This window comes from Sebastes umbrosus, chromosome 8 (assembly GCF_015220745.1).
Source record: "Sebastes umbrosus isolate fSebUmb1 chromosome 8, fSebUmb1.pri, whole genome shotgun sequence".
In the NCBI taxonomy this organism is placed as follows: Eukaryota; Metazoa; Chordata; class Actinopteri; order Perciformes; family Sebastidae; genus Sebastes; species Sebastes umbrosus.
In genome coordinates, this window is record NC_051276.1 from 33,079,524 (window position 1) to 33,091,038 (window position 11,515).

Here is an 11,515-nt window from a genome sequence, read left to right on the forward strand (position 1 = left end):
GTTACACCTATTTAGTACTGATGTGATGGGAAAGTGAAACTTAACGCACGGGACATGAACAGCGGTCTCCTGGATGAAAGCCTTTGTGTTTATAAGACCCATCCAGCTCCCTTCCAACCCGCCATGTGTGCCTCTTTTGCTCTTTAAACTACATCACTACAGCACTTTCTCTGAGCGTTTACTGTTGCCGCGGATGGGTTTACATTGCAGTTAATGGAAAGCCCGGTGCGTTTTCATACCGTCACTCAAGGGTGCTTGCACAGCGATATCGAACACCGACGGCTGTGACAAAGCATCTGTGTTTGACGCCCTGCTGATACGTGTCTACAGGAGGCGTTTTTCACCGTGAGGGATCACCTCCCTTCCCAGCATTGGACGCTTGATGGGCTGCCACTAGACACAAGGCACTCAGCACCTGATTGGATGAACGCTTTCTCTCATGGGCTGCTACTGGAAACTTTCTTCTCTTATATCTGAAAACATTTTATGCGAGACATAAGCCGTGCAGTTGCTGAATCTGTCTTTATTTTCGATCGACAACGGTTAGTTTAAAAGTTTCTTGGGAGATTCAAGAGGCAGCGAGTCGCGCCGGACGCCCGTGATTTGCATAAAATAGCCTAGACCTCAACCTTATGCAAATGAGGAGCGGCCAACATGACGCCCCGTCTCTCGAATTGCGCCGCCACACTACCAGAATGCATCGACAATGAATGGGAAGCGTGGAAAGGACGGAGGCTGTGGACGTGTACCATTAGACTGAGAACGGGTTGGACCAAGAGGCAGTATTTGATGAGTTGGGAGTGAGAACGTGTTGGTCGCTAACCCTCAACGCAGAACCATAAATCCATCTTTAGAGCCTCTCAGTTGGCTCCAAACAAAGTTCTTGAGCCTTTACCGAAACCAAAAAAGGTCACTGGTTCGAATCCAGCTACCGCCAACCCCGTCTGAGGTTTCCCTACCTGCTTGCTCACTTCCCCGCTAGCGCTCTCGCTCGCCACGGATGACGGCATCAGCTCGATGCATGAAATGTAAAAATGTAGTGTGACTGGAGCGCAGGCCAACTGGAAGTGCCAGCTTAGCAGAGATATAAACTGTCCCACGCCGCTCGGCGCTGAGTGATGCAGTGACAAATGTGTCGGGGGGGGGGAGTCGCGGCACAAAAGGGACGATGACACAAGCAGCAAAGCATGAGGCCACTAAATATCACTGCAGTGTGTGTGTGTGTGTGTGTGTGTGTGTGTGTGTGTGTGTGATAGTTAGCCATGCCTACCTCTCTGGTCGATCACATGCCTCGGTGGTGAGATTGACCTGTTTGGATTGCTGACACGGGAGGCGTGTGTTGATGTGAGATGAGGTGTAACGTGCAGACATGTGCACCGCTGCTGTAATTCATCATCATGTGAGCGATGTGTGCTGAATCTACTCCTCTCAACCTCGACCTCTTTTTGTGGTTTTTATCTGCTGCTAGCATGTCTCACTAGACGTCCTCAGTCGTCCACCATTATTTCCTGTCCTGTGTGACACAGATCACATTAATTAATACAGAGATATCTGTCTCTAAGCTTTCTGCTGCCAACACAACAGAGCTGCAGATTCAAGAAGTAGTTTCCCTCACTGTAAATTCACATTTCAGAAAAAGCAAATCTTATTAGATCTATCATGTAAATAGACCAAGTATTAGTAAACGGCTAAAAGAACAGTCTGCATATATATACTAGAATAAAATACCTATTTTATTAAGGGGAAAACAAGAACTATTTAAAACAGCATAGGGACCTTTTATTAATTGGTGATCACTAGCTGGAAGAGACATATTCTCTTATTTTTTTCAAATAATTATTTAAATGTATTTTTATTATTATTTAATTATTTATTTATTGTATTTCTTTTTTATATTTTGTATGTATCCTTGTTTTTTTTCTTTGACTTGTGTACATTTGTATACTGATATAGTGACTGTGTACCGTTTATGTTTCATGAAAATCTAATAAAGAATGTGTTTAAAAAAAGAAACACAAATCTACTATAAGTTTAAGTTGTGGCCTTCATTTTGAATTATTTCAACTTTTGTTTCTTTAAAAAAAAAAAAAAAAAAAAATGTATTGCAGTCAACTCATAAATTAGTACATCCACAAAAACATGTATTTGCAAAAATATTATTTTACACCCAGTGATACAAACAGAACAAAACATAACTAAAGAAATAATAAATAAATAAATAAATAAATAAATAAAAATAAGTAATGTCTTAACAAAGAGAGAGAGAGAGAGTGAATGAGTGATCACAGTTTTTAAATGACCTTTCAAAGCCTCGACTACAACTGTGACCTTTGACCTCTTGGTTGCTTTTGATATTGATGATCCAGGAATCGCAGTTTATTTTCTATATTTCCACTTGTCCTCCCAGTACTGACCCCAACCCAGCATGCAACATGCATTATATAGCCAGCATTTCACCTTATTTATACATATTTCAATAAAAAATAGTATATTTCAGCGTCTTAAGATGAGTTTAAATCAACTTTATATTAATTAATGGTATTACTCACATTATAATTCTAATGACTAAGTAATTGATATAAAAATATCCTCCTGAAATTATATCATATTATAAATACATTAAAGCCTTTTTTCATTAAACAACAACAGTATTTCCAACAGTAAAATCTGAGCTGTAGTTCTCATGTTGACCACTTGATGGCGCTGTTGAGCTATTTTACAGGTTTGGTTTCTGCTCTCTGACCTGAGATGTTCTCCTCCCGCTGCTAGTGATTCTTTTATTTATTTATAAACCAAATAATGATATTTATCAGCAGTAAATGGTTTATAATTATTGATCCACAGACACACTTTTATCAGTCTGTGTTTATATTTATAGAGACTATCTTAAATAACTGATTGTTCTCTTTATCTGAAAGCTTTTACACATGAAGGTCACAGACTGCTGCTAGATTATTGATATTTATATTAATAACAGCTCCAAACAGGTCAGACTGATCACTACAGGTGAGAGGAGTTTTTTTTTTTAAATTAGAAAAATGAAACTATATTTATTAATTGATTTCGTGTCTCTGGTGTAACTGCACATACTGTCTGTGCTTTTTCTACAAAAGGAAAACGAATCCTAGATATTGCTTCTCAGTATATGTAGGCCTAAATCTCAAATGCAGACGCACTGTAGGTGTTTTATTCCGCATCAGGAGCTGACTCAATCATTTCTCTATTTTCTGTTTTGCGACAGAAACTGAAGATTTGAGCGAATCAGAAATGATTCTCTCCTCATTTTAAAGCTTTTATTCCGAAAAATACATTATAAATAATTTATATATACAGTCCGATATTCAGTATTTTAAACATGGAACCGTGTGAAATATTAAATTGTGTATGTATGGGAATGTTATTCTCTTTTCCTAACACTCTAATTGAAGCGACCTCTCTCAGGGGAAAACTACAATAGCAATTAATGAAGACGTCAATAATGATGACGATATCAATAATAATAGTAGTAATAATAACGATGATAATAATAATACTAATAATAATACTAATATTAACCATAGTAATAATAATAATAATAACGATGATAATAATAATACTAATATTAACCATAGTAATAATAATAATAATAATGATGATAATAACAATAGTAGTAGGAGTAATAATAATAATAATAATAATAATAATAATAATGGTAATAATAAATGGTGACATCAAGTGTTTGTGCTCGTGTTTTCAATAGAAACAAATAATAATAAATATTAACCATAAATTTACTTTATACTATATGAAGTTTGTATTGTATTTAATTTTATTTGGACTGTGCATAAAATGTGGTTATTGTATTTTATTAATATTAAAGGTTGGCACTATATGACTTTTTTTTCATAAAAAATTAAAACATAGAATTAGCTAAAAAAATATGCAATGCTTTATACACATTTTATATGAATAAAAATATAATGTTTCTCTTGTTTTATAAATGAAAAATGAAGACTGATGTATCAGTACTAAATAAATGATATATTTCAGTTGCAGTTAATAAATAAAAACAATGCAGGAAGGCCACAGTTGAAAATAAAGCTATTTTATTGTCAATGCATTCAACGTGATTAGATAAACTATCAAGTAGTAAATTTCCGCAAAAGGAAGAAACACTGAAACTATTCCCCACTGACACAAAATATTACACTTTGTATTTCAAATCAAACAAATTATTTACACGGTAATGTATAGACTGCATCTTAAATCAATATCATTTTTAATATTACATGCACTCTGAAATATAGTCTGACATAATATCCCCAATTTGTGTCCATATTCATCGTAGACATGGAAAAAAAAAAGAAACTTGTTGTAAACCATGACGTGTGACTACATTTCTTCTCTATATTTGCATTTATATGATATAAAATACAACTTACTGTACATTTACACATATTTAAATCTTCCCTTATTCTCAAACGTTTAAGTGCTTCATAAATAGATCCGTTTTTTGAAGTCAAAAATGCATTTGCATACACCCAAAACATGACATTTTGTACACGGGGAGAAAAAGTAAACAGACCGAACAGGAACTAGAAGATCATAGTCCAAAGTGAAAACAAGTGCAAGGGGTGGTTTTGTATTTTTAAGGTGGCCGATGTCCAGTCGGACGGCTTAAATCCAGGCGGGGTCACAGTTAGAAAAAAGTCCCTCCTTTAATTAGTCTTTAAAAGTCAGTTGTGGGAGGTCATGTGACGTGACAGGTGATGCCGCTCCCGGAAGGACTCGTTGCAAATGGGGCACTTGAGTTTCTCCTCGCGCCGCCGCTTGACCAGAGGCTCCATGGCGAACTCCTTTTTGTGGTGGGAGCGCATGTGGTAAACCAAGTCCGAGGTCATGCGGAAGGAGGCGTTGCACTTTGCGCACCAGTTCTGCGCCGGCAGGCAGAGGGAGGTGAAGGAGGGCGGCAGGAGGGTGAGCGCCGAGGGCATCTGGAGCTGGATGGCCCCGGAGTTCTTGGGCCAGAAGGTGGTGGCGTACACGAACGGGTTCTGCTTGGCCATGCCGCCCGGCACGGGGCAGTTGGTACCCAGCTCCGCGCCCTGCAGTTTGGCGGCGAGGTGGTCGGCCTGGTAGAGCCTGCTGGAGGAGATGGTGTCGCCCACCGTTGGGTGGCAGTCCAGCAGCTTGGTCGGCATCACCAGCGGCGAGATCTGGGAGAAGGAGCGAGACGGCTGGCTGAAGGCGCTCTTCCTCTCGCCGCTGCCCCCTTGGGTGACGGAGGTGAAAGCGCTGCCCATGGGTGAGGTTTGGGGCTGCTGCGTCTCCGACAGCACCTGCCTGATGTTGAGGTGCTTGTCTGACGGGTTGCTGCTGGGGCGACCGCCATCTTTGTTTTCAGAGTTGGAGCTCTGGAGGTTTTTGCTGCCGCCGTGGTGTTTGAGGTTCTGGGGAGTCTTCTTGACCTCGGTGAAGGCGCTGCGCTTGCCCTGACCGAGTTCTGCGGCGCCCGGCGGGGAGAAGGTCTTGTGGTTCTCCTCCAGGCCGTACGCCCCTCTGTAGTTCTGCGCAGACGTGGCGAGCTCGTCTTTAGACTTGGACTGCAGGAGGCTGGGCCCTCGGCACTCCCTGTCCTCGATATCCGCGAACTTCCTCTTCCCCGAGCTCTCGCTGCAGATCTCCGCCTCCTTGTCGCTTGGCGGGCTGGTCCGGTTGTTCTCTAGATCTCTGGCCAGGTTATGAAAGTCTGTGGAGGGTTTGCTGGCGTCCGGGGGGCTGCTGAAGCCCTCGGAGCGGCCCAGCTTTGGGCTGGTCCTGGTCGGGGTGGTGTTTGGTCGCTCGGCGGTACTCTCCTTGCTGCTGGGCTCCTCGTCGGCCCCCGTGATGCTCTGCAATCTTTTGGTGCAGCGGAACCGGAGATGGGCCAAGAACGGGAACTCAAACTGGAACCTCTGGCTGCAGTCTGGACACGAGTAGTGGGACGAACCTGCCAATACAAGAGACGGAAATCAGTTCTGACCTAAAGAGACCATCCTAAAGATTCCCACAGATTGTTGAAGTGAAATAAAGACTGTTGAGAACAACTGATAATGTCCAACGAGGACATGACCTCCTCACCTTTGCTCTTGGCGGGCGCTCTGCTGGAGCTGAGCAGCAGCAGGTCGATGAGGTCTTTGCCGTACCAGACCAGCAGCTCCTCGTCCTTCTCGATCCGGCGCAGCGAGCGGTACAGGAGCTGGCCGTTCTTCACGTAGGCCTCCAGGTTCTGCTCCTCTTTGTCCCGGGCCGACTGGACCAGCCGCAGCCACATCAAACCCTCCGAGGTGCTGTTGGCCGCCGACGTGTCCACCTAGACAAAAAAAACATTGACTTATTACTCCAGTGCAATAAGTTAAAGTCATTTTCAGGCAAATATTTTGCCTCAAAATCTTATTATTTTAATTAAAACACATGCAAATAGGTTAATTTAAGCTCACCTAACCCTTTCACACTAAATATCTATTTCTATAAACAAGTTTTGAAACACATTTTACTATTATTATTGACAATGATTGACAATTTGAAGCATTTAAAAAAAAATAAAAAAACAGCTTTCCACTTGAGCAAAATGATCTGAAATGCATTGGCAGATTCTTCCCTTCTTGTAGAAATAATAAAAAATGGATTTTCATGACTCAATAAAGGATTGAATGACTTGTTTAGGTGGGATTTTGTTGCAGTGTAGTGTGACTGGTTTATTTTATATTTGAATAACACTGCAAAGATCTACCAACATGGCATTTTTGCTGCTCACACCAAATATAAGTTTCCACACCTTAAAACAAGACGCATTTCACTATTATTATTGACAATTTGAAGCATTATTTTTTTAAATAAATAGCTTTTCACTTGAACAAAATGATGTCAAATGCATTGGCAGATTCTTCCCTTCTTGTAGAAATAATAAAACAGGATTTTCATGACTCAATAAAGGATTGAATGACTTGTTTAGATGGGATTTTGTTGCAGTGTAGAGTGAAAGGCTTATTTTATATTTGAATAAGATAGCTTATTAAAAAACGTAAATAAGACTGCAAAAATCTACAAAAATGACATTTTTGCTGCTCATGCATGGGGATATTTTTTCCAATTGCAGCTTCTTGCTCCACTTATGCAATGCATGGACAAAAGGCCTGAATCTGTAATAATATATTATATTTTGCAGCTGCACAACAAGAAAAGTATACATAAAAGAGATGTTGACAGGTTTTTTAAGATGCTAGAATTTAAATTTGAAAATTACATGGGCTAATTAAAAAAAAGATAAAACATGCAGAAGCTTGAATTAAAATCAATGAATGAAGACTCACTCACCCTGAAGATGTAAGGTGCTGTGCGTTTGTCGGTGGACTTCAGTGCGATGAAGGCGATGCTGTCGTACAGCGACGTGTGGCTCAACACACAAGGCCCGAAGATTGCGTTTTCTGGGATGTCGCACGTCGTGAAGACGCTCGTGAAGATGTCCGTCAGACACTGCTGCACCGCTTTGGCGTCCCCATCCCACACCAACTTCTGAGAGCTGGACTCCTCCATGTCACACTGCAGAGAGGACACACACACTCTGTTACATTTGTCCCATTTCCTCTTCATTTTACCAAATGAAAACTGTGTGTTTGTTGTGTTTCTCTGTTTCAGCCTCCTCTGCTGCTGCTGAGAGGGAATAAATCTCTTCCTGGACAGATTGGCTATCCCAGCTGTCAGGGCGTCGTTTGGGGGCTCTTTCTTTCTTTCTTCCTCTCTCTTTTTTTGGCCAGGCTTTCTAATTAATTCAGACCTCGTAATAAGTTCATCACCTCCTGCATCCTGATGATGTGCTCTCCAAATGTTGTCAATTATACATATATAAAAGAAAATTCAAAAAATTCAAATTCGCCAAATAATTATAACAGACCGAACGTAATAATAATCATCCAAATCACATTATTATTTTTATTGTTATTATTCTTTTTAATATTATGTGTTATTATTAATGCAACAATTTAGGAAAATCTCCAATTTTACCACATATCTGATAAAATTATTATCGTTATTTTTGTGTTGTTTTAATTATTATTATTTTGTGTTATTATAAATATTATTGTAACAATTTAAGAAAATCTAAATTTTTTCCACATATCTGATAAAAATGTTATATTATTATTATTATTATTATTAATATTATTATTTGGTGTTATTATAATAATTATTATAACAATGAAAAAATGTCTCCGATTTTACCACATATCTGATTACAATATTATATTATTATTACTATTATTATTATTAACAATAATATTAATAACTTAAATAGTAATATCTCTTTTTATTTATTATATTATTTTAGATAAGCGGTTTATGATGATATAATTTACCTGTCTCTCTTTATTATTATAATAATATATATTTCATAAAAGCATTAGTATTAATATTATTATTTATATTGGCATTAGTAGACCTCTGTCTGGTCAGCTGTAATTGTTATGATTGGAGGCATTCAAAACGAAAAAAAATATATTCAATATTATTTATTTAAATATTTCTATAATATCCCTTATCGTGCTTTATATTATGGTTTTATTATCATATATTCTATAAATGCAATACTTATGTAATATTAAGGCTTTTGATATTTTTGTTTATTTGTTAAAACTAACACCAGGATCGTTGTTCCTTATGAAATAAATAAATAAATGAATGCATGTAAAGCTGCTCTCCTCTCAGTGGGAGCTGCTGAGGTCCGTGCATGTCCAATGCAGAGAGAGAGAGAGAGCATGTCCAATGCAGAGAGCATGTCCAATGGGTTTCAAGTGGACTGTCAAAGTCACTGATTTCATGTCAGCCAGCCTTTCTCTCCTTTTCTACCAGCAGCAGCGTATGCACCGCCTTCATTACTTCATTACCATAATCCTCCACGTTCCCCTCTGAGACTCTCATTAAAGCAGCACGAACACTTCATTAGTTCTTTTCTCCAGGTTCGAACCGTTCGAACTCTGCGTGTGCGCGTTTCGAACCCTCCGTGTGCGTGTTCAGACGGCTGCGGCTCTGCGCGCGACGTTCCAAATTCTATTATAGAATTTAAAAAAATAACAATGTTTCAACGCTGTCAGAAATATCTGCTCTAATCGCGCGTATTTCCAGTCTGTGCTGTGATTATTATGATGCTGCACAAAAATATATCTGACATTGAAGATTACAAAATGATTTATTTTATTTATTTTATTTATTTTATTTATTTTATTTATTTTATTTATTTTATTTAATCAGGTAGTACTCATTGAGATTAAGAATCTCTTTTGCAAGAGAGACCTGGCCAAGACAGCAGCATTTAAACATACATTAAAGTTTCAGACGCCACAAAATAATAATTCATAGCTCTTTATAATGTTGCTTTTTGGGGCCTTTTGTGCATTATTATAGTCACTGCTTGATTTATTTTTATGTTTAATTCTTCTATTACCGCTTTATAACACGTAATAAATCACTGGACAACCACTCAAACAACTTCCACCGTCACACAGCTTGTGCACTATAAAGTAAAATGATATTTAGATTCATAAAATACAATAAATTGGAACAAAAGTTAGTTTTGCGCAAAGCAAGGCTGACATTTGCGCATCTAAGCGATTCAATTCAGTAATAAACAGGCTGATATGAACAACTCATAACTATAGTGATGACTATAGTGAGAACAGATGAGATGTCCATCCACAAATATCGGCTGTTGTTTAGCGACTGTACGCGCAGAGAAAGCGAAGCTCTCTGATTTTAATCTCTGATTTGATAAATAAAAACTGCAATCTGATTAAATAACCCTGGAGAGTTTTAAATACATGTTTTTTCTTAATCCTGCTGATTTTGGAGCATTTGATATCTTCCTAAAGAGCCTCAACAGCAACAGAAAGGAACATTGTGCGCACGATGCAGAGGAGAGGCTTTCCAAAGTGTCTCTCAGCGCTGCGAGCAGAAATGATTTATTTCTGGTACCAAACAGAACCTCGTTATGTTCAGAGGAACACAAGAAATAAAATATCTGACAATGACAGTCTATGTAGTCAAGTTCAAATAAGAGAGAAGAGATAAAGAGCGGAGTGTTTGCACATCAATATCTGTTTATATATAATGTTTATTTTTGTTTATAGCTTATTTTGTATATTGGTAGAAATTCAATTTTTTTATTCTTATTTTATTCTAACGTTTTTATCTATTCTTTTGTTATTATACTGTTTAACTTGCACCAACAATACCAAAGCAAATTCCTAGTGTATATACCTCTTACACCTGGCAATAAACACCATTCTGATTCTGATTCTGATCCAGAAGCTGGAGGAGAGCAGTCATTCAGCCTCAGTGCTGGGTGGTGGTAGATGGGTAGACTGGAGGAGGGGAGGGGGGGTGTTTAACCCATCTGCTAAAACCGTGCCAGGATATAAACTGAACTAAATCAGAGCTGTGTGGCAGCTGAAACATCTGCGTTTTTCTTTCTCTCTTTCACAGGATGTGTAGCTGCAAAAATAACCCATCTCTCTCTGTCCTGCTCTTAAAAACTCTCCAAACCACACACTCTTACAGCTTTGCATTGCACAAAACCTACCTTTCTGTCGATGAGGAGGAACAATAATCCACAAACGAACAGCGAGCGATGCTGCGAATCAGAAAAACCCTGGTTGCAACCTCCAGAGGAAGAAAAAAAGCCCCGAAAAGCAGCAGCAGCAGCAGCAGGAGGAGGATGCGGTGATGGAGAGATGATGGAGGTGATGGAGATGGAGATGCGCTCCTGGTCTCTGCTCCGTATAGTGTCAGTACATTTCCCAGTGGTTTTTGACAGTGCTGCTGCTGCAGATAGAGGCGACACTGGGAGCTGCTCGGATAAAGGCAGACAGACACAGAGAGAGAGAGAGAGAGAGAGAGATGGAGGCGTGCAGATGGGGCTCGATGCTCTCTGGCTGACTGGAACACACCGACACACACTTTTTGTTTGCGGCACATAATCTACCCAATGAGGCGTGTCACTCTGCGTCTCCTCCCTTTAACTCTTCACTCACCGACTGTCTGTCATTTCATGCGATTTATGGGACGAGCAGAGAGAGGGATAAAGACCCCCCTCCCCACCATAAAACCCCCTCTCCCATTATTATTGTAATTCTAATCACAATAGTTGCTGGTTGTGTTAGAATAAAGTGGCATTTAAGGAGGAAATGGAGGGGAAAAAGTCACGTTTTTATAAGCACAATTCCATGCATGAGAATAAAAAAAACACAACATTATTATTATTATTATGAGCCTATTATTATCATCAGCATTATCATTATTATTATATTATAAAAACAAACAAAAAAATCAGGGGTGACACTCATGCATATTTAAATATATGCTAATTAAATGGACTTCCATTGTGGTTTTATGTGAAGTGCTTTCTGGACTCAAACATCATCATCATGCAGCACCGGAGCACCAGGGTTTATACCCTCACCCAGCCGGCTCTCCACGCCGCCAGAGCGGCTCTGCATCCCGGGTA

General features: G+C 39.3%; 1 protein-coding gene across 2 annotated transcripts; it reads right to left on the minus strand.

Moving 5' to 3' along the window:
- Positions 1–4,068: 4,068 nt before the first annotated feature.
- prdm8b (PR domain containing 8b) lies at positions 4,069–10,991 on the minus strand. Of its 2 annotated transcripts, XM_037779109.1 has the most exons (4): positions 10,592–10,991; positions 7,336–7,560; positions 6,100–6,331; positions 4,069–5,968 (listed from the first exon to the last, which is right to left on the minus strand). In XM_037779109.1, the coding sequence occupies exons 2-4, from the start codon at positions 7,552–7,554 to the stop codon at positions 4,716–4,718; spliced, it is 1,704 nt and encodes a 567-aa protein (XP_037635037.1). In that variant the 5' UTR covers positions 7,555–7,560; positions 10,592–10,991; the 3' UTR covers positions 4,069–4,715. The 2 variants fall into 2 exon arrangements, with proteins under 2 accessions (XP_037635037.1, XP_037635038.1); XM_037779110.1 differs by lacking the exon at positions 10,592–10,991 and having other exon boundaries at positions 7,332–7,456.
- Between the last annotated feature and the right edge of the window lie 524 nt (positions 10,992–11,515).